We start from the raw sequence: 24,463 nt of genomic DNA on the forward strand, positions 1-24,463 counted from the left end.
GCACTTGGCATGCCTCCAATCTGTGCAGTTGAGAATCCCTCAGGGTGACATTCTGTTTATCAGCGTATTAAAGGACCACTTTTTTAACCAAATCATTTCTTTTTTATGTACACTGAACAAAAATATAAACGCAACATGCAACAATTTCAAAGATTTTACTGAGTTACAGTTCATATAAGGAAATCAGTCAATTGAAATACATAAATTAGGCCCTAATCTATGGATTTCACATGACTGGGCAGGGGTACAACCATGGGTGGGCTTTGGAGGGCATAGGCCCACCCACTTGACAGCCAGGCCCACCCACTGCGGGGCCAAGCCAATCAGAATCCCGCAGGATGAAGAAGCCGGATGCGGAGGTCCTGGGCTGGCGTGTTTACACGTGGTCTGCGGTTGTGAGGCCGGTTGGACGTACTGCCAAATTCTCTAAAACGACGTTGGAGGCAGCTTATGGTAGAAAAATTAACGTTAAATTCTCTGGCAACAGCTCTGGTGAACATTCCTGCAGTCAGCATGCCAATTCCACGCTCCCTCAAATCTTGAGACATCTGTGGCATTGTGTTGTGACAAAACTGCACATTTTTAAAGAGGCCTTTTATTGAGAAATTAGTTTCTTGTGCGTATGGGACATTTCTGGGATTTTTTTATTTCAGCTCATGAAACATTCTTCTTCACCTTACGTAAGCACTTTACATGTTGCATTTTATATTTTAGTTCAGTGTATACAGTGGTGTAAAGTGCTTAAGTAAAAATACTTTAAAGTACAACTTAAGTAGTTTTTGGGGGTATCTGTACTTTACTTTACTATTTATATTTTTTGACAACTTTTATTTAACTACATTTCTAAAGAAAATAATGTACTTTTTACTCCATACATTTTCCCTGACCCAAAAGTACTCGTTAAATTTTAAATGCTTAGCGGGACAGAAAATGGTCCAATTCAAACACTTATCAAGAGAACATCCCTGGTCATTCCTAATGCCTCTGATCTGGCGGACTCACTAAACACAAATGCTTTGTTTGTAAATCATGTCTGAGTGTTGGAGTGTGCCCCTGGCTATCTGTATATTTAAAAAACAAGGAAATTGTGCCGTCTGGTTTGCTTAATATAAGGAATGTAAAATTATTAGTACTTTTGATACTTAAGTATATTTTAGCAATTGCATTTACATTTCATACTTAAGTATATTTATAACCAAAATGTTTAAACTTTTACTCAAGTAGTATTTTACTGGGTGACTTTCACTTTTACTTGAGTCATTTTCTATTAAGGTATCTTTACTTTTACTCAAGTATGACAATTGTGTACTTTTTCCACCACTGGGTGTATATTGCATGTTATAGAAGTGTACAGACACTTTTTTTGTGATTTCACTTGCAGTGTTTTTCCTATATTCATTTAGCATGCTAGCTGTTCCTGTAGACTCTTCCAGTCATTCTGCTAACGCTAGTTAGCAATGGCTTGCGAAAATAGTTTCAACTTACTTCAAACTGCACGCAGAGACATAAAAATTGTATCCATGAGTTCATCTGACTCTGGGATAGTAGAAAAGGGTTATAATTGCCAAAACCTCGCACTATCCCTTTATGATCAGTGTCGAGTTACAGTGGATATTTGTAGCAAACAGAGCGAGCAGTGGTGCGAATGTGAGCCACGAGCATACAGCCACCACTTGCTCCTCATCTCCCTCCCTACAGTGCAGTGGCGGCCATCAGTTATATTTCAGATGGTGTTAACATAATTACATTTTCATGCATTTTAGAGTAGTATGTGTTTTTTGAAAGTCACCGGAAGTGACCTCAGTCGTTCTGAGGTCCCCAGAGCCCCCCAGCAAAGAGCTCCCTACCCCCCCCACCTCTGCTGAAAAAAATCCTAGCGGAAACACTGACTTGAGCTGTGTTCGAATACTCATACTAACCGTACTAACCGTGCTATTTGTGACGTAAATTGAGTATATAGTATGCTTATTGGTCATAGTATGGATATAGTAGGCCAAAAGTTCCCGGATGTGGTACTACATTCGCCAAAATACGAAGTATACAAGTAGTGGACACTTTCCGTGCTTTTAGGGAACCATAATGCAATTCTTCTGAAAATGGGCGTGGCTTCACATAGTTTTCAGATTTGAATTAAATGGCGGAAAATATGCAGCCGAAGTTCAACGAGAGCAGATACAAATTCATTTATTTTACTAATTATGACAAATGTTAAGAAAATGTTGAGCAATGTAATAAAGTAATTACTTTTCAAATAAGTTAACTTACACGTTATGTTGGCTGACAATTTGTTAGCTAGGCTATCCTTACGAACCACATAGCATATCATTACAGCAGTATGTACCTGTATGTTAGCTAGCTACCTAATGCGTTAGTTGGCTGGCTACTAATACATAAAACTTGCCAGTATATTAACTATGTGCTATCTAACTAACTACCCAACGTTTATTGACTTGATTATTCCCGTCATTATTAACTTAGCTAAGTGGTACAGTCGTTGTACGTTCTCAATGGACATTCGTGTGCTTTCGTAAATTTGCTCTGGCTATCTACTCTGATTTCAGAGCACTCTCGTCTGAGTGTACCAGAGTGCAGAATAAGTGATGAATTTACGAACGCTAAACACCCGTTGAATATGGCTGGTGTCAATAAACGTTGGCAAAAAAGCGTGATTAAATTGTTGCCAGCAGCACAGTTAACTTTACCAACGCTCTGGATAACATAAAAACAGCCTAACCAGCTCTGCTACGGCGAGTAAAATGGTCAGAGTGAGGTGTTCTCTCATTTGTGTCTGGAAGTAGCTAGCAAGCTAGCCAACGTTAGCCAGATAGCTTGGGTGCTTGACTGCCTTGTAAGGTCAGCACGCTCGAATCAACCCTACTCCTCGGCCAGAGCGTCCAGTGTGCGCTCTGAATGCTCCGAGAGTGAAACGCTCTGAATTTATGAACGCCCAGAGCTTACTCTGGCACTCCAGATTGAATTTAAGAACATACCCGAGTGGTAAAATGTCTAGCTAGTGATTTGTTATGCTAGCAAGTGGTTGCATAGCAACAGCATCAACTTCTGGTAGACAGGCGAAGCGATAGTACGCTCAACTGAAAGGATACCGTTTGTTTACAGTATTCTAAAATGAACTAATAGTATATACTCATTAACTATGTAGTATACAGTATGTTAGTATGGGTATTCGAACACAGCTTTAGTTTTGAGAAACTTACCCCACCAGCAAAATACTTGTTGCTCGTTATGCAGTATGGGGTCAATGGATGAACATGAACAAAGACTCCAAAAGCACTCATGTCCTTTTAGAAATGCCAAAGCTTTCAGTATAGTGATGCAGATCTTTAGATGTTGTACATATTCAATTGTGTAATTCCGAACTTTATCCTCAACGTTATATTCCATTTTGTTAGACTTAAGTGATACTCATTCTTGCACATGGAAAAGTATCGCCTGAGTCTAACAAAATGGACATGCCATTTACATAAAAAATAAATCCTTTAAGGTTAACACTGTTTCAAATGTCTACATTATAGGCTACACCTCTGATTTCTGGTATTTTTTGCTAGTTTATTGGTGGTCATGACATGTAGCTACAACATTGGAATATTATTTACACTGCTGTCATATTGTGTCAGTCATGTAGAAGCCAGGAGAGATGTGATCATGTGGTTTAAAGATCAAATATGTGCGTTGAAATGATTGCATTGTATAAATGAAACATTGTAAATAACAGTGCCCATTTCAATTCAGACATTTTTTACCTATAACTTCGGTGTGCATTTTAATTATCAGTCTCTGTTGCTGTTTTGAATTGAATTACAAGCACTTTCTAAACCAGTGCTTTCATCCCTGTGTGTGTCAAGCAGGATCAAGAAATGGATCGAGGTGGACTGAAACACAGCAATAACCAGGACAAGCGCTTAGAGAGAGGTGAAGAGGGAAGCTTCTCAGGTAAAGCAGGCGGTTCCAAGTCCACCACATTAACCTCCGTGATGCATCTGCCTGGCTCCACACCCCAGCCTCCAGCCAGAGACTCCTCCAACGGACTGAATGTCACTAAGACTCAGGGTGAGCGCTCCACAGCAGGGACAGCCTCCATGGGACTCACTATAGAGGAGGCTGAAGTGAAGGTAATGGGCAAGGCCCTGAGAATGCAGCACACACAGAAACAGCAGCAGAATCAACAACAGCAGCAGCTGTTTGAGAACTTTGCTCTGTTGGAAGAGAGTATTTCAGATTTGAATCGATCCAACACCCCGGGGAGCTCAGTACTTGAATGTCCTAATGACCTTTTCCCGCTGAAAACAGAGGACTTTTCACCCATGGATAAGGACAGGCTTAACATGGGGACAGTCAGCTTTGGACAGTCACTGAAGGACTTGGATAGCAACGACAATTCGCTGGACATTCTGCAGGATTTGGACTTGCCTGGCTCTCTGTCTGACCTGAATGAGTTTTACCTGGCTGACGAGGCCGCTTTCCTTTCCTCCCTGTCAGTGGATGATGCCCTGCTCGGTGACGGCAACATGGAAACCAAGCCCATAGTCAGTAGCAGTGGGGGAAACTGTAAAAATGTGAATGGCGCGGACCAGCAGCAGCAGCTACTGGGGCCAGGCATCTCCATGCCTGTCATCAAGACAGAGAAGGACGCTGACACCTCCTTCATCCATCTTTACACCCCAGGGGTAATCAAGCAGGAGAACGAGCACCAGAGCTACTGTCAGATATCCAGCCTGGACATACCTGGTACCCACAGCTCGGTGGACTCCATGAGTGGACTGAGTTACCACTACAGCGCAAACACATCGACGGCAGTGAGTATACAACAGGATCAGAAGCCTGTCTTTGGCCTTTATCCGCCACTGCCCTCAGTCAGTGATGGCTGGAACAGAGGCAATGGATTTGGGGATGGATCAGGGATGTCAACTCCATCCAGCTCATCCTTTCTTGTCAGCTTCAGCAGGTAAGTCACTTATTACGCATGGTTTAATGTACTGTGTGCACTTTTTAATGATTTAACATTGAATGATTTATGAATAAGGCTTGATTTTAGGAATATAAATAGATTTTAATTTGAACATCACTGAATCTGAAACATCCTTTTAGAGAGAGATTACCTTGTAAGCCACGGGAATTGTCTTTAACCAGTTTGGTGCACCACATTTATCACGTGTCAGATTTATACAGATTATTTAGTTTCAGTTTCACACAATTCCCAGCGTTGTTGCCTTTTGCATTATAAAATGGAAGCACTGTCTGAATGTGTATGGGTGAAGACCTGTTACATAAAAAATGAATCTGAATTGATCTGGCACACGTCAACCTCTCATTTTGTTGCAGTTGCCCTATTGCAAATGCACTAATTTGTCAATATGAGTCAGAGTAGACAGGGCGCGTTGTCAGCTGGGTGGCCACGTGTACAGATCTGCTTTGGTGTGCTGCCTTGCCTCTTCAAACCGCCTTCAGCACAAACACATGGCCCCTGCTGAGTTCTGCTTGGTCCCAAAAGGCACACACAAATTCCTCAGTTTGAAGATTTCTGCCTTTGCTACCCTTACCGTGGATCAGGAGCAATGATACTGGGGAGAGGAAGGATGTGACGGTACATCACTGCAAATGTGTGGGTTGATTGACTGTATGTGTAGGCTTGCAACTGCAGAGGCTAACATTTAATGGAGTAACATGTCATTAAGCCCTTGAGCAAACAAGTTTATGCTTCCCATCTGTGTTTGCTCAAGCTGCTGCTCATTCAGAGATTAAAATGGACACACTTCCAGAGTTTTTACTTGCTATTTATCCCCATACATCTCTGTCTCATCCGAGGTCACATTGTGAGGGCTCATTGTACTTTCTCAGCAAAGTTCTATAGCATCCACCACATCCGAGTGAGATATAGGTTTTTAATGTACTGCGTAAAATTCCTGAAATACTACACTGAGAGCAGAGACCACCACCATAGTTTTGGAGCTGACTACAACTTTGCACTGATCTGAATGGTAATTTGTAGAATCCAGGCATTCATTTTATGATTCAAGCCTTTTGTATTTTAAGTGGGGATCAGGCGAACAATGCAGTATTCAACTGCATTTTGCAAGCGATAGAGCCTTTGAGGATTACATGGACTTACTGACTATAGGCTGAAATGCAAACTTAAATAAAAAAAATGTATTGATCCAATTGACGTTTTAGTCATTTAGCAGACGCTCTTATCCAGAGCGACTTACAATTAGTGAGTGTATACATTTTTCATACTGGCCCCCCGTGGGAAACGAACCCACAACCCTTGCGTTGCAAGCGCCATGCTCTACCAACTGAGCTACAGGAGGGCCAAATGTAGGCCTTTGCATGATTGATTGGTTACTGTTGGTTTCAAATACAAATAAGTAGGCCAGGCCACTGCTACGATATGAACCTCTCGTTATATCCATTTAAATCTTGGATTTTGTCCTAAGCTAACATACTTGGTTCTCAGTGAAATATTTGGAGATGGCATGCTCTCGGAATGCATAGGGAGTGCAGTGCTGCAACAAACTTTCCCATCAAAAGGAATGTCTGCATAAACTGTTGATAATTGCACAATGTGTTAAGCAAGTTGAGACTCATTCCACGAATAGCCTACAAATAGGTTTTTAAAGAGCAATCAGCAATTTTTGGACTGAAATGAATGATTGCTTTAACCAAAATGTTCAAGGCATAATATTGCATTCAGTGGATTGTGCACTCCCAGATAAAGAGCATTTGAGCTTCTGAATGGGTGTGTAAAAAAATTAAATAAATCAACTGGAGAGTTAAAGTATGAAAGGTGGATTCACAATTTTCTCAGCTTTTCCTTTATCCTTTAAATGACATTCACAGTGACGTTAACAAAAGAGCCTAGCCTGTAGGCTTTTCAAGTAGTCAAATAGATTATTGGAATTTCTGTTATGTTCTGTTAGTCACATAGATTCCGACCATATTATCTATAATCGAAGAGAATTTTCTTCGGTTATAGTCACGGCCGTGTATATCCACCCTCAGGCCGATACCACGACGGCCCTCAAAGACCTTCACTGGACCGTATGCAAACTGGAAACCACATATCCTGAGGCTGCATTTATTGTAGCCGGGGATTTTAACAAAGCAAATTTGAGGACTAGGCTGCCGAAGTTCTATCAACATATCGACTATACACGGGCTGCTAAAATTCTCAACCATTGCTATTCGAACCTCTGGGATGGTTATAAGGCCCTCCCCCGCCATCCTTTCGGCAAATCTGACCACGACTCCATTTTGCTCCTCCCTTCCTATAGGCAGAAACTCAAACAGGAAGTACCCGTGCTAAGATTCAACACTGGTCTGACCAATCGGAATCCACGCTTCAAGATTGTTTTGATCACGCGGACAGGGATATGTTCAGGGTAGCTTGCGAAAATAATTTAGACAAATACACTGAAACGGTGACTGAGTTTATCAGGAAGTGTATAGGATGTTGTGCCCACTGTGACTATTAAAACCTACCCTAACCAGAAACTGTGGATAGATGGCAGCATTCGCGCAAAACTGAAAGCGCAAACCACCGCATTTAACCATGGCAAGGTGACTGGGAATATGGCAGAATACAAAGTGTAGCTACTCACTCCGCAAGGCAATTAAACAGGGCAAAACATCAGTATAGAGACAAAGTGGAGTCGCAATTTAACGGCTCAGACACGAGACGTATGTGGAAGGGTCTACAGACAATCACGGACTACAAAAGGAAAACCAGCCACGTCGCCGAAACCAACATCTTGCTTCCGGACAAGCTAAACACCTTCTTCGCCCGCTTTGAGGATAACACAGTGCCACTGACGCGGCCCACTACCAAGGACTGTGGCCTCTCCTTCTCCGTGGCCGACGTGAGTAAGACATTTATGAATGTTAATACCCACAAGGCTGCCGGCCCAGACGGCATCCCTAGCCGCCTCCTCAGAGCATGCGCAGACCAGCTGGCTGGTGTGTTTACGGACATATTCAATCTCTCCCTATCCTAGTCTGCTGTCCCCACATGCTTCAAGATGGCCACCATTGTTCCTGTACCCAAGAAAGCAAAGGTAACTGAACTAAATGACTATCGCCCTGTAGCACTCACCTCTGTCATCATGAAGTGCATTGAGAGACTAGTCAAGGATCATATCACCTCTACCTTACCTGTCACCCTAGACCCACTTCAATTTGCTTACCGCCTCAATAGATCCACAGACGATGCAATTGCCATCACACTGCCCTATCCCATTTGGACAAGAGGAATACCTATGTAAGAATGCTGTTCATTGCCTATAGCTCAGCATTCAACACTATAGTACCCTCCAAACTCATCATTAAGCTCGAGGCCCTGGGTCTGAACCCCGCCCTGTGAAACTGGGTCCTGGACTTCCTGACGGGCCGCCCCCAGGTGGTGAAGGTAGGAAACAACATCTCCACTTCACTGATCCTCAACACTGGGGCCCCTCAAGGGTGCATGCTCAGCCCCCTCCTGTACTCCCTGTTCACCCATGACTGCGTGGCCAAGCGCGCCTCCAACTCAATCATCAAGTTTACAGACAACACAACAGTAGCAGGCTTGATTACCAACAATGACGAGACAGCCTACAGGGAGGAGGTGAGGGCTCTGGGAGTGTGGTGCCTGGAAAATAACCTCTCACTCAACGTCAACAAAATAAAGGAGATGATCGTGGACTTCAGGAAACAGCAGAGGGTGCACCCACTTATCCACATCGACGGGACCGCAGTGAAGAAGGTAGAAAGCTTCAAGTTCCTTGGCGTACACATCACTGACAAACTGAAATGGTCCACCCACGCAGACAGTGTGGTGAAGAAGGCGCAACAGAGCCTCTTCAACCTCAGGAGGCTGAAGAAATTTGGCTTGGCACCTAAAACCCTCACACACATTTACAGATGCACAATTGAGAGCATCCTGTCAGGCTGTATCACTGCCTGGTACGGCAACTGCACCGCCCGCAACCGCAGGGCTCTCCAGAGGGTGGTGCGGTCTGCCGAATGCATTACCGGGGGCAAACTACCCGCCTTCCAGGACACCTACAGCACCTGATGTCACAGGAAGGCCAAAAAGATCATAAAGGACATCAATCACCCGAGCCACTGCCTGTCCACTCCGCTATCATCCAGAAGGCTAGGTCCGTACAGGTGCATCAAAGCTGGGACAGAGAGACTGAAAAACAGCTTCTATCTCAAGGCCATTAGACTGTTAAATAGCCATCACTAGCACATTTGAGGCTGCTGCTGCCTATTGAAATCACTGGCCACTTTAAGAAATGGAACACTAGTCATTTTAATAATGTTTACATATCTTGCATTACTCATCTCATATGTATATTCTGTATTCTATAATATTCTACTGGATCTTAGTCGATGGCGGTCTGTCATTGCTTGTCCATATATGTATTCTTAATTCCAGTCTTACTTAGATTTGTGTGTATTTTTAAGATATTACTGCACTGTCGGAGCTAGAAGAAAAAGCGTTTCGCTACACCCTCAATAACATCTGCTAAACACGTGTATGTGACAAATAAAATTCGATTTGATAACCTAGAAGTCAATCTCAGTGGCGGTCGGTGCCATTTAAGATGAAGGAGGATGATTATTTTTTTTATGAGCATGGCCTTATTTCTATTACAGCATGTTGGATTACTGTCATTCATATTCCATTCACCCAACTCAATGAAACATCGATAGGTTTAGGCTACTTCATGATATTCAAATTTTCCCAGTACCCATCATGAGGTTCCTACAACCTAGCCTATGAATAAAAGTTTACTGTGTAGATGCCCAGGTCGAGATAATTTTCAGTAATCAAGGTGACAGACAATGACACATTCAAAACCGCCTTGTACAGTTGTCTGCATCTAGCTGATCTAGGGTGTAATCATTAGTCCAACAGTTGCAAGCAAGAGTTTCTATTGGACAAATTCAGGTATGTTCATCCCTGTTCCGTTTGCTTCCGTTTAAGAAACGTTTTTCAACAGAATCGGTGGGATGAATACACCCCTGATCACACGCAAACAGTTCACTTTCATAGCAGCCACATAAAAACAGCTCGTTGTGTGTATATATAATTCCTTCTCTCAACTATCTACGCACGCTCCTTCTCTCACCTTTTCCCTTCTCTTGTGGACTTCAGTGCACAACACATCAGCTGTCTGTGACCAAGCTAAAAATATTTCCAAGCCAAACCTTCATATCATGACCGCTAACCGCTACACACAGCCTACATCGTTGTCACGTCATAGTCAACTAGAACTACTAGAACTAAGGCGTTAGTAAACCCGCTAAAATCATGCTTTACAGTCAGAAAGCAGTTTAGCAGTTACACCGGCGGTCCCCGTGGCAATAAATTAATAAAACCAAAAGCTTACCTTGACTTGGAAGAGTTCCGGTGTTGGATAGCCATAGCCAGCTAGCTAACATAACATCCCTCTCTGTTTCAGATCGGTCTTAGAGTAGGCTAAACTAACTAGCTGCATAAGCAGTTTAGCAGTTACACCAGCGGGACCTGGTGGCAATAAATTAATAAAGCCAAAAGCTTACCTTGACTTGGAAGAGTTCCGGTGTTGGATAGCCATAGCCAGCTAGCTAACATAGCATCCCGCTCTGTTTGAGCTTGGTGTTTGAGTAGGTTAAACTAGCTAGCTGCATTTGCTAGCTAAGTGAAAGTATTTTTAAAAAAGTACAACCAAATATAGCTAGCTCTCTCTTACTTCTCCTTAATTTTGGAATAAATTAATTTGTTCAAAACTGTTCAACTATTTGTCTTTCTCTCTTTGAGTTAACTACTCACCACATTTTATGCAATGCAGTGCTAGCTATCTGTAGCTTATGCTTTCAGTACTAGATTAATTCTCTGATCCTTTGATTGGGTGGACAACATGTCAGTTCATGCTGCAAGAGCTCTGATATGTTGGAGAATGTCCTCCGCAAGTTGTCATAATTACTTTAAGTCTATGGAAGGGGTGAGAAGCATGAGCCTCTTAGGTTTTGTATTGAAGTCGGTATACCCAGAGGAGGACAGACGCTAGCTACACGATGGTGCTACCCCAGAGTGCTGATGAGGCTACTATAGACCATTGCAAAACAGTATGTTTTACTCAATTATTTGGTGACATGATTATATTTAGTATAGTTTTATCTAAAAAGGTCAACTTCTTTTAAATGTTTCACTATTTAGATTTTTATGACAATGAGGTTTTAATGCACTGCTGAATAGAGTACAAGGAATAACTTAACTATGCCATACCTTTTCTCAAGCATTGTGCATTTGTATTGATATCGAGTTACTTATTTTGTCAGATCTTTGATCTTGGTCTAGGGGTTAGAACAGCAGAGGGTAAGAATGTAGGCTACTTATCGGCCAAGCTGTTTCTTTTTTAGCCTGTGTCTCAGGGATGGGGATTTTTTACTGTAGTGTCCGGTGTCGGTTAACATATGTAATGGAACCACATGATTAGCCCACACTGTGAACAGTGCTTTTGTATGTTTATGAAAATGATGAATAAAAAATATTGTTGTGTTAGTCAAAAGATTGTGTCAGTTAGGTTGATTTGTTGGTTGAGCCCTCTATAAATATTTCACTCGTGACGACTGTGGTCATACAAGCCTTATCAGATGTGTTTTTGGAATACAAATGGACTGCTTTGTTTGGCCTGAACAGACAAACATTACTAACTGCTTTAACTAGTTCATTAGGCGTACATTTTGATGTAAGGTTATCTTGAAAGCGATAGAATAGGCCTAGTAAATGACAGAATTGAATGTAGAATAATGTAAAATACTATAGATCAGGGGTCTTCAAACTTTTCTTGCCCAGGGACCCGCTCCCAGGCAAACCGGTGACCTAGGGACCCCTATCATACGTTAGCAAAAAAGAATGTATCACGTCTTAGCATCAGGTGAATGATAATGTCAAGGAGAAGTAATCAACATTTTAAAATGAATAGATTTGTAAGCTTATATTGACCTCCCCAAATTATAATTGGAAAAGGAAGTGTAAACTCTAACAGCCTATTAGCTAGAGAGGTAACTCCAAACACATTTTCGCTAGTTAAACAATGGTTAGCCATGTGTTGGCAAAGATGTATGTGCATGTCAAAGCTTACCAGCGGCCAGCGGCAATATTCCCTCAAACATTTTTTGGCACTGAGTGCAAACTTGAATGTTGTAAAAATTCTGTGCAAATGCCGTCGCGCGTTTACTGTGAACACTGAAGCTGTACCCACTTTAAGTTAGTTTTCACAATGGTCAAGTAGGCTGCTGTAGCTAGTTGATCATAATGTAGGCCTGCTAGAGTGGCTTACCATCAAAAACAATGGAGAAAATGCATCCCATAACATTTTAACATGGAAATAGATGTTCTATCGCTCAGTCTCCAGTAGCAGCCAATGTGTGGTTTCAATGTAGGCCTACATTCCATGAGACTTTTCAAAAAAACATGCAGGGCTTGACATTAACCTGTTTATCCACTTGTCTGAAAATGTTGTTTGATGCAAGAAAACACTTTACAAAATAAAATGCATCATTATACCCATACCATTATCACACAAATTATTGTACCCTTTGCCTATTTGCTACTTAGCTTATTCAAGCCTGTCTCAATACACAACACTGCCCGTTTAAGACAAAAAAATGCTCTTTACCTTTTCAAATATGTCTAGAAATGCACACATTTTGTGCTCTTGTAAGAAGCAATCACTCCCCCATTGCTGACTACAAATGATCTACAACTAGGCTAATAACTCACTAGCTAGCAAAGGATATGAACAATTGTACACTGAACAAAAATATAAACACAACATGTAAAGTGTTGGTCCCATGTTTCATGAGCTGAAATAAAAGATCCCAGAAATGTTCCATACGCACAAAAAGCATATTTCTCTCAAATATAACATCCCTGTTAGTGAGCATTTCTCCTTTGCAAAGATAATCCTTCCACCTGACAGGTGTGGCATATCAAGAAGCTGATTAAACAGCATGATCATTACACAGGTGCACCTTTTATGCAGGGGACAATAAAAGGCCACTCTAAAATGTGCAGTTTTGTCATGACACAATGCCACAAATGTCTCAAGTTTTGGCATGCTGACTGAAGGAATGTCCACCAGAGCTGTTGCCAGAGAATTGAATGTTCATTTGTCTACCATAAGCCACCTCCAATGTTGTTTTAGAGAATTTGGCAGCACGTCCAACCGACCTCACAACCGCAGACCACGTGTATGGCGTTGTGTGGGCAAGGGGTTTGCTGATGTCAACATTGTGAACAGAGTGCCCCATGGGGGCGGTGGTGTTATGGTATGCATAACACCACCGTAGCATAAGCTACGGACAACGAACACAATTGCATTTTATCAATGACAATTTAAATGCACAGAAATACTGTGACGAGATCCTAAGGCCCATTTTCTTTTAAAGGTATCTGTGACCAACAGATGCATATCTGTATTCCCAGTCATGTGAATTAATTTATTTCAATTGACTGATTTCCTCATATGAACTATAAAGTCTTAGAAATTGTTGCATGTTGCGTTTATTTTAGTTCAGTATAGGAATGTGCACGTCGCTACATGTAGATCTCGATTTGATCTTAAAACAAGCATCTACTCACGACCGCTCATGCTGTAAAAACACTCCAGTTCAAAGTGAATGGCACAGATCCATTTAATGCATATAGGCCCACTGCAGCTCTGATTGGTCATGGCGCACCGGTCTGTGTAGATTACGGACCTGAGTCGTGCCTGTCAATTAAATAGAATCCTACTCCGATGCGTTCTGCCTACAACAAAATATCTTGCATAGTTTGTTTTGTTTCGGTATGTTGCATTGAAAGTGGCTAATATTGCATTGATTCAATCACAATTCCCACAGTAAAGGTAAACGTTGATTGATATTTCTTCTGTGCGGCAGTCCGGGGGGGAACATTGGCCAGCGGCACTTGCCGCACTGGGAGCCTATTTGCAGCCTTTCCAAAGCCTATGTAAGAAAATCCAGTGAGTGTAATAGCCTCCAATGAGTAATTTGCTCAATATTAGGAGTTGAGAAATGGTCATTAGAAATTGTATTCTCCTCTTTTCTACTGTAGGTATGTAATTCAAAATCAATTTATTCTGTTTTTGCTAGCGATATTCATAAAAACATTGAAATACAGTACCTTGTGGTCCGTGGACCCCCGGTTGAATACCCCTGCTGTAGATGGATGTGGAAAGATACACAATTAAGATAAAGCAAAGGGAAATGTAATGTCATCTTTTTAAAATAGCATTAGCCAAATTTGGACACAATCTTAGTGGCTCTACTAGCTGAGAAGTCTTGTGCAGCCATCAACGTACTTATGTGGTCAAGAGTTTAATTAAACTATATGCATATAAATTAGACTACATTGTCCCCGTTCTCTGCTATTTTGTGACGGCATCAAGCTCTGGCTTTGCCAGCTCGGCATAGTTTGTGCCTTTTTTGAAACCAGTATGCATGTTAATGTCATCATTAAACCGATGCTGGGAAAAATAATTGACTTTGTGTGAACAGCCCGTTTTACCAGTATCAGGGCATAAAATTAACTTTTTGGTCCACCAGGGGGGAGAGAGAGGTTACCGTGGTAGTGTGACTCAAATCATGTTTGTGCCTGTGAGATTGAGTCTGACGAGTAGAAGCGTTGTCTTCTCTTCCCTAGCAGTTGAAACTCAAACATAGAAAAACAACCCAGCTTGTAAACAAAACAATGTCAATAGCCATGAAACGGACAAAGTCTCACTTCAGTACACTTTCGTTTTCAAGTAGCTCGTCACGTGTGTACAGCCCCCAGGCAGGCAGTGTTGCAGCGTGAAGTGGAATAGGCTATATAGGATTCGTAGTTCTTTGACTTTGTGTGATTTTAATTTACCAGCTATGAAACAAAACGGCGGAAATACTTTGAAAACAGCTACTGCAACATTTATTTTACTATAAATGTGATCATACTTAACCATTTTTATTCAGAAATGCGAGTGAAATGCTCGCACTGTGGAGCCCTGATCACCCGTCAGCATGGCTGGTGAAATAGACATCTTACCTGCATGTTGCTGGTCTTAATTTTAGGCTCTAACCAGTATTATTTTTCTACTGTTTATCTCTGTGCCACTTTACAGTCCCTGCATGGTAATATCAAGCAAACTTTCTCTTATGGATCCTCAGCGGTCAGCTCAGTCGCTTGTGAATGTAGTTGTCTTTGGCAAATTCCATGAGCCTCTGAACCAGTAATGGCCCAATATTAATAAATAAAATAAATAAATATATATATAGTGGGGAGAACAAGTATTTGATACACTGCCGATTTTGCAGGTTTTCCTACTTACAAAGCATGTAGAGGTCTGTAATTTTTATCATAGGTACACTTCAACTGTGAGAGACGGAATCTAAAACAAAAATCCAGAAAATCACATTGTATGATTTTTAAGTAATTCATTTGCATTTTATTGCATGACATGCCATATATATATATATATATATATATATATAATCACAGTTGAAGTGTATCTATGATAAAAATTACAGACCACTACATGCTTTGTAAGTAGGAAAACCTGCAAAATCGGCAGTGTATCAAATACTTGTTCTCCCCACTGTAAGGGCCTCTTTACACTACACTACTTTGACGACACAAACTAGGTCCAGGAGAGATACTTGTGTAGTGTAAAGAGACAGATCTAGATTCAAATCTCTCTTTAAGCGATGTCTCCCACACTACCTCAGAAGGTGGGTGGTACAATGTAAAGACAACAGCTGTCCCACACCACATGTCCCTGCAAGAATTACCGTAATACCAGTAGCCAGCATTTTTGCTCCTTTAGCCAAATTTGAAAATTACAGGCTTTTAAAATATCCACACATTTTGTGAATCATTGCTTTAATCAGGTTTGCAACACTATGTGCAATATGGTGTTGATGAGAAGCTCCTGTATAGTTTGAATTGCTTTTCTTATTTTGTTCCTCTACAGTGCTATAAAAAAGTATTTTCCCCCTTTCTAATTTTCTCTACTTTTGCATATTTGTGATGCTGAATGTTATCAGATCTTCAACCAAAACCTAATATTAGATAAAGGGAACATAAGTGAACAAATAACACAACAATTACATATTTATTTCATTTATTTCATGAACAAAGTTATGCAACACCCAATTCCCCTGTGTGAAAAAGTAATTGCCCCCTTACACTCAATAACTGGTTGTGCCACCTTTAGCTGTAATGACTCCGACCAAATGCTTCCTGTAGTTGTTGATCAGTCTCTCACATCGCTGTGGAGGAATTTTGGCCCACTCTTCCATGCAGAACTGCTTTAACTCAGTGACGTGTGGGTTTTCAAGCATTAACTGCTCGTTTCAAGTCCTGCCACAACATCTCAGTTGGGATTAGGTCTGGACTTTGACTAGGCCATTCCAAAACTTCAAATGTGTTGCTTTTTAGCAATTTTCATGTAGACTTGATTGTGTGTTTTGGATCATTGTCTTGCTGCATGACTCAGCTGCGCTTCAGCTTCAGCTCACAGACGGATGGTCTGACATTCTCCTGTAGAATTCTCTGATACAGAGCAGAATTCATGGTTCCTTCTTTTAAGGCAAGTCGTCCAGGTCCTGAGGCAGCAAAGCATCCCCAAACCATCACACCACTACCACCATGCTTGACCTTTGGTATGATGTTCTTACTGTGGCATAATGGGACCCATCTCGTCCAAAAAGTTGACTCAAGTTTGCCAAAAAGCACCTGGATGATCATCAAGACTCTTGGAAGAATGTTCTATGGACAGATAATTCAAAAGTATAACTTTTTGGATGACATGGTTCCAGTAATGCCTGGCGAAAACCAAACTCTGCATTCCACAGTAAGAACATCATACCAAAGGTCAAGCATGGTGGTGGTGGTGTGATGGTTTGGGGATGCTTTGCTGCCTCAGGACCTGGACGACTTGCCTTTTATTTTTCTCACCAATCTACACACAATACCTCATAATGACAAAGTGAAAACATGTTTTTAGAAATTTTTGCAACTTTATTGAAAATGAAATACAGATATTTCATTTACATAAGTATTCACACCCCTATGTCAATACATGTTAGAATCACCTTTGGCAGCGATTACAGCTGTGAGTCTTTCTGGGTAAGTCTATAAGAGCTTTCCACGCCTGTGCTTAGCTCTATTCCGTTTGTTTTTATCCTAAAAAACTCCCTATTCCTTGCCGATGACGAGCATACATATAACATGATGCAGCTACCATGCTTGAAAATATGAAGAGTGGTACTCCGTGATGTATTTTGTTGGATTTGCCCCAAACATAACACTTTGTATTCAGGACATAAAGTTACATTATTTCCCACATTTTTTGCAGTTTTACTTTAGTGCTTTACATGATGCATGTTTTGGAATATTCTGTACAGGCTTCTTTTCATGTTGATACATCCTCAGTTTTCTCCTATCACAGCCATTAAACGCTGTAACTGTTTTAATGTCACCATTAGCCTCATGGTGAAATCCCTGAATGGTTTCCTTCCTGTCCAGCAACTGAGTTAGGAAGGACGCCTGTGTCTTTTTACTGACTGGGTGTATTGATACATCATCCAACGTGTATTTAATAACTTCACCATGCTCAAAGGGATATTCAATGTCTGCTTCTTTTTTACATGTATTTTTATCTACCAATAGGTGCCCTTCTTTGCGAGGCATTGGAAGACCTCCCTGGTCTTTGTGGTTGAATCTGTGTTTGAAATTCACTGCTCGACTGAGGGACCTTACAGATAATTGTATGTGTGGGGCACAGAGATGAGGGTAGTCATTCAAAAATCATTTTAAATACTTATTGCACACAGAGTGAGTCCATGCAACTTATTGTGACTTGTTAAGCACATTTTTACTCCTGAACATATTTAGGCTTGCAAAGGGGTTGAATACTTATTGCCTCAAGACATTTCAGCTTTTCATTTTTGACCCCTAAGGTTGATGTCCGCGCCCCCGCAGATATCTAATTGGCATAATACAAAGCTAGAGAGATCTGTTTTTTTTTTTGCATTGGATGTGTCGCTATTCACCACATCCACCTATGTCGCACTTCTGCATCTGCGGTAAAGGTGACAGAGCTAGAGTGGTGTTTGTCAGACCATGAGACATCCCGAAAATCGGTCTTATCACAAAATCGTCTGTAGCGTCTGGACGGTTTTGCCTACATACTATTATGACCCCTCTATGGAAAGATGAGACTCTCACGACCCCCACAAGCGTCTTGGGTCTCGTCTGAAGTTGGTACAGCCGATCTGCCAACTTCTGTCTGTAGTGTCCAAACAGTTTGGGATACTGATATGACCCCGGTGGAAAGGTGAGACTCTCTCGAACTCGTCCATGTCAGTTGTTTTGCTTTAGGACACCCACAGGCCTCACAAGACTCGTCTGAAGGTTCCCCGGTACCAGTTGAAAAAATGAATGGAAGGATATATGGAGACTGTTTAGTGCCAAAAATAATGGGTTTAAATACATGTAAAAAAATAAATGTTTCCTGATATTTCTAATTTCTCTCAGATATAGGACAGACACTTTAGAACAAACTTCCTTTTGATTTTTTGGGGGGGACTATCTGTTATTCCATGTAGTGAATCTGGTACTCAGTGCATTTGTATGGGCTGATAGCAGTAAGGCCAAATAGATACACTACTGTTCAAAAGTTTGGGGTCACTTAGAAATGTCCTTGTTTTCGAAAGAAAAGCAATTATTTTGTCCATTAAAATAACATCAAATTGATCAGAAATACAGTGTAGACATTGTCAATGTTGTAAATGGCTATTGTAGCTGGAAACGGCTGATTTTTTAAAATGCAATATCTACATAGGCGTACAGAGGCCCATTATCAGCAACCATCAGTCCTGTGTTCCAATGGCATGTTGTGTTTGCTAATCCAAGTTTATCATTTTAAGGCTAATTGATCATTAGAAAACCCTTCTGCAATTATGTTAGCACAGCTGAAAACTGTTGTGCTGATTTAAAGAAGCAATAAAACTGGCCTTCTTGAGACTAGTTGAGTATCTGGAGCATCAGCATAAACAAAATGTCAGGTCTTGGCTGATTTCTTTTGATTTTCCCATGATGTCAAGCAAAGAGGCACTGAGTTTGAAGGTAGGCCTTGAAATACATCCACAGGTACACCTCCAATTGACTCAAATTATGTCAATTAGCCTATCAGAAGCTTCTAAAGCCATGACATCGTTTTCTGGAATTTTCCAAGCTGTTTAAAGGCACAGTCAACCTAAGTGTATGTAAACTTCCGACTTCAACTGTAGCTTCTTACTTTCTCGTGTTCTTATTTTTATTTTCCGTGTGTTTTTGTTCTACCTTGTTATTTTTAGTGCTACATTGCTATTGATTACTGCATTGTTGGGTTTAGATCTGGCAAGAAAGGCATTTCACTGTACTTGCATGTGACATTAAAACTTGAAACTAGAATGGTCTGTTTGAGATACAAGTTTGAGGTGGGGTTTTTGAAGTGTTTTTCCTCTGATTTATGCTTTGTGTGTTTAGGATGAGTCAACTAACATTATTTGGGTATGAGTGAACAGAACAGATTTTCCCTGGAAAGTTATTTTAAAACGGCTTATAACACATTATCTTTATCTATACTGAACAAAAATATAAACGCAACATGTAATGTGTTGGTCCCATGTTTCATGAGCTGAAGTAAAAGACCCCAGACATTTTCCATACTCACAAAAAGCTTATTTCTCTCATTTTGTGCCCAAATTTGTTTACATCCCTGTTAGTGAGCATTTCTCCTTTGCCAAGATAATCCTTCCATCTGACAGGTGTGGCATATCAAGAAGCTGATTAAACAGCATGATCATTACACAGGTCTACCTTGTGCTGGGGACAATAAAAGGCCACTCTAAATTGTGCAGTTTTGTCACACAACACAATGCCACAGATGTCTCAATTTTGAGGGAGCGTGCAATTGGCATGCTGACTGCCGGAATGTCAGCCAGTGCTGTTGCCAGAGAATTTAATGTTAATTTCTCTACCAGAAGCCGCCTCCAACGTCGTTTTAGAGAATTTGGCAGTACGTCCAACCAGCCTCACAGCCGCAGACCATGTGTAACCACGCCAGCCTAGGTTATTGATGGATTCAAGACGAGGTCGTTTTTATTTATCTAATTTGTCAGTGTCAAAGTAGGCCTAGCCTGTAATTCCGATCATTTGTGTGGTATTAAAAAAATATTTTGCTAAAGTCTCCAGTCGTAGAATTGCATGACGTATATTTATAAAAAGCCACATTTTCCCCAGAACCTAGGCTTTAGGGCTGGGAATTGCCAGGGACCTCACAATACGATGTCACGATACTCAGGTGCCGATATGGTATGTATTGCGATTCTCACGATTCTACAGTGCATTCGGAAAGTATTCAGACCCCTTGATTTTTTCCCCCACATTTTGTTATGTTACAGCCTTATTCTAAAATTGATTAAAAAAATTAATAAAAAATATTAATCAATCTACACACACTACCCCATAATGTCAAAGCAAAAACAGGTTTTTAGAAATTGTTGCTAATTTATAAAAAAAATAACTGCAATATCACATTTACATAAGTATTCAGACCCTTCACTCCGTACTTTGTTGAAGCACCTTTGGCAGAGATTACAGCCTCAAGTCTTCTTGGGTATGACGCTACAAGCTTGGCACACCTTTGGGGAGTTTCTCCCATTCTTCTCTGCAGATCTTCTCAAGCTCTGTCAGGTTGGATGGGGAGCGTTGCTGACACAGCTATTTTCAGGTCTCTCCAGAGATGTTCGATCGGGTTCAAGTCTGGGCTCTGGCTGGGCCACTCAAGGACATTCAGAGACTTGTCCCGAAGCCTATTGGAAGGTGAACCTTCGCCCCAGTCTGTTCTGAGTGCTCTGGAGCAGGTTTTCGTCCAGGATCTGTCTGTACTTTGCTCTGTTTATCTTTCTCTCGATCCTGACTAGTCTCCCAGTCCCTTCCACTGAAAAACATCCCCACAGCATGATGCTGCCACCATGCTTCACCGTAGGGATTGTACCAGGTTTCCTCAACACGTGACGCTTGGCATTTAGGCCCTAGAGTTCAATCTTGGTTTCATCAGACCAGAGAATCTTGTTTCTCATGGTCTGAGAGTCCTTTAGGTGCTTTTTGGCAAACTCCAAGCGGGCTGTCATGTGGCTTTTACTGAAGAGTGGCTTCCGTCTGGTCGCTCTACCATAAAGGCCTGATTGGTGCCTTTATGGTGCTGCAGAGATGGTTGTCCTTTTTGGATGGTTCTCCCAACTCCACAGAGGAACTCTGGAGCTCTGTCAGAGTGGCCATCGGGTTCTTGGTCTCCTCCCTGACCAAGGCCCTTCTCCCCCTGTTGCTCAGTTTGGCCGGGCAGCCAGCTCTAGGAAGAGTCTTGGGGGTCCCAAACTTCTTCCATTTAAGAATAATGAAGGCCACTGTGTTCTTGGGGACCTTCAATGCTGCAGAAATATTTTGGTACCCTTCCCCAGATCTGTACCTCGACACAATCCTGTCTCAGAGCTCTACAGACAATTCCTTCGACCTCATGGCAAGGGCAGTTGCGGTGACCCATATTAACGCCACACCGGCGGTCACGAGTCATGAAGGCAGTCAAATTCTACATGACCGTTTAGTCACGGTAATTAGGCTTCTCCAAGCTCTGATGCTGCTGCTGGTCATTAGTAGCCTAGCAAACTTGCTAACTGCCTGGTACTCAACACTCTATTGTCCCTCTATTCACTCTGACATCAATGCAAATGTATTCGAAAATCTAGTCAAACACTTAATGAGAGCTCATTATGCGAAACATTTCTATAGGCTATGTAATTGCGGGAGAAAACAGTGATTGCCGCTAATAGAAAGAGGAGGATCCCATCAGCTTTCTATAGGCTAGGCCTACTATATTCATTTCTCAACTTTCCTAATATTAAGCACATTGCTTATATTTACAACAGGAGTATAGCCTACCTGGCTGGCATGAAAATAAACCACAGGGAAAAGCATCCTCCATTCGCTATTTTAATGAAATGAAATCAATCAAATTTGATTTGTCACATACACGTGTTTAGCAGATGTTATTGAGGGTGTAGAAAAATGCTTGTGCTTCTAGCTCTGACAGTGCAGTAATATCTAACAATTTCACAACATATACCCAATACACACATCTAAGTAAGGAATGGAATTAATAATATATACATATGGACGAGCAATGACAGAGCGGCATAGATGACATACATTTTTTCCCGCTGCCCCTGTTTCAATACAGGTGCATGATAATGGTCCATTCTAAATCAAAACAAATGTCAAATTTTTTTAGTATATGTAAAGACACGATTAAATCAAGAATAGTCTGATGGGTAACAATATTAGCCTATCACTTGTGAATGATTCCCAGCATAAGAAACAAAGCCTTTTTTTTACGACTTGTTCGAATCATAGTGGCCTAGCCCATAGGCGCATATGTTTTAATAAGGTTTGTATCACAACTAAAGTGGCCAAATAACTTCTTAAAATTAAGCACATTCATCCGCTTTATAAGAGGTGTAGAGCCTAACTGGTATATAAAAGCAGCGCGTGAGTTTCAAATTTGGGGAAGATAATTTTCACCATAAAAATGCACCTTTAAAATAAAAGCATTACATACATAATTGCATTTGCGGTCACTTTTGATAATGGTATTTTCCGCTAATGGAACATTCGCTCTTATAGCCTACTACCATGTGCGCATTGCTGCGCTTATAATGTGAAAAAATAGCCTAATAGTTTATCAACATTTTAAGCTAAATGTTCTGGTCTGTTGCATCAACCACATTGCATAAAACAGGTTTTTTGATGCTAGTGGTTGTATTAATTTTGGATCTATCGCATCCCACTACTGTCCCAGACTGTTTAGAATATTTATTTCGCGCACAGAATAGAATAGGTTGACTTTTGTACTATGGGGGATAGTAGATTGACATAGGCCAGTGCTTTTGCTGTCTGTTAGGCCTACTCATCTTGTTGGCTGACGAAAAGTAAATGTGGACAGTTCTTCCAATATCTTCAATATGCACCTTTCAAGTGACTTTTTTCAAATCATTAGTCTCATCATGCAGCCTTACAATGTATTAAAAATCAAAACATATAGCCCAATGTTTGTAGAACAACTAAAGTTACATTAATAACTCTAAATTAAGCGTATAGGAGTACCTATTTCTTTGTTAACCGCTCAACACAGAATAGCCGCATGTGCGATCTCCCTTAAATCGTTTGGAGAAAATATTTTGATTTTATTCAGCTTTGTTCAATTGTATTCTTCATACTATAAAATAATTTAAAATAGTGCCACGGAATTATAAGCAAATCTTGTCTGCTAAATGAACTAGTGTAGCCCACAGCCATTTGGCATAGCCACATCAGGACCTAACATAAGGACAACTCAGAGTATGCTATTCTTTTCTTCTGAAATAGACTACATTTTCCTCATGTCATGCTTCTTTAGACCTGTCTAAGATAAATAATGGATTTATTGTGAAGGTGTAGGCTGTATTACATGGATTTATGGAAGCCAGGAGATGCTAAATGTGTTTGTTAATTAACGGTCAATTACCGTGAGACCGACCAGTTATTTGCATGACAATAACCGGCTGACAATTTTGTGACCGCCACAGCCCTACTCATGGCTTTGTTTTTGCTCTGACATGCACTGTCAACTGTGGGACCTTATATAGACAGGTGTGTGCCTTTCCAAATCATGTCCAATTAACCAGCTTCATGAGGTAGTCACCTGGAATGCATTTCAATTAACAGGTGTGCCTTCTTAAAAGTTAATTTGTGGAATTTCTTTCCTTCTTTAATGCATTTGAGCCAATCAGTTGTGTTGTGACAAGGTAGGGGGGTATGCAGAAGATAGCCCTATTTGGTAAAAGACCAAGTCCAAATTATGGCAAGAACAGCTCAAATAAGCAAAAAGAAATGACAATCCATCATTACTTTAAGACATGAAGGACAGTCAATACGGAACATTTCAAGAACTGTGCAGTCTCAAAAGTGCAGTCTCAAAAACCATCAAGCACTATGATGAAACTGGCTCTCATGAGGACCACCACAGGAATGGAAGACCCAGAGTTACCTCTGCTGCAGAGGATAAGTTCATTAGAGTTACCAGCCTCAGAAATTGCAGCCCAATAAATGCTTCACAGGGTTCAAGTCACAGACACATCTCAACATCAGCTGTTCAGAGGGGACTGTGTGAATCAGGCCTTCATGGTTGAATTGCTGCAAAGAAACCACTACTAAAGGACACCAATAAGAAGAGGAGACTTGCTTGGGCCAAGAAACACGAGCAATGGACATTAGACCGGTGGAAATGTGTCCATTGGTCTGGAATCCAAATTAGAGATTTTTGGTTCCATCCGCCGTGTCTTTGTGAGACCCAGTGTG

At 41.1% G+C, this 24,463-nt stretch overlaps 1 protein-coding gene across 2 annotated transcripts in view; it reads left to right on the plus strand.

Moving 5' to 3' along the window:
• The window catches only part of LOC121574036 (glucocorticoid receptor), a 94,176-nt gene that overhangs the window by 11,690 nt on the left and 58,023 nt on the right, over positions 1–24,463 (plus strand). Inside the window, exon 2 of one of the 2 annotated variants that reach the window (XM_041886568.2) lies at positions 3,864–4,963. In XM_041886568.2, coding sequence (XP_041742502.1) covers positions 3,876–4,963 — 1,088 coding nt within the window. In that variant the 5' untranslated portion in view covers positions 3,864–3,875. The remainder of the gene's footprint in view (positions 1–3,863; positions 4,964–24,463) is intronic. The other variant, XM_041886567.2, reaches the window with a different exon arrangement.

The sequence above is a fragment of the Coregonus clupeaformis genome, chromosome 9 (assembly GCF_020615455.1).
Source record: "Coregonus clupeaformis isolate EN_2021a chromosome 9, ASM2061545v1, whole genome shotgun sequence".
NCBI classification, from domain to species: domain Eukaryota; kingdom Metazoa; phylum Chordata; class Actinopteri; order Salmoniformes; family Salmonidae; genus Coregonus; species Coregonus clupeaformis.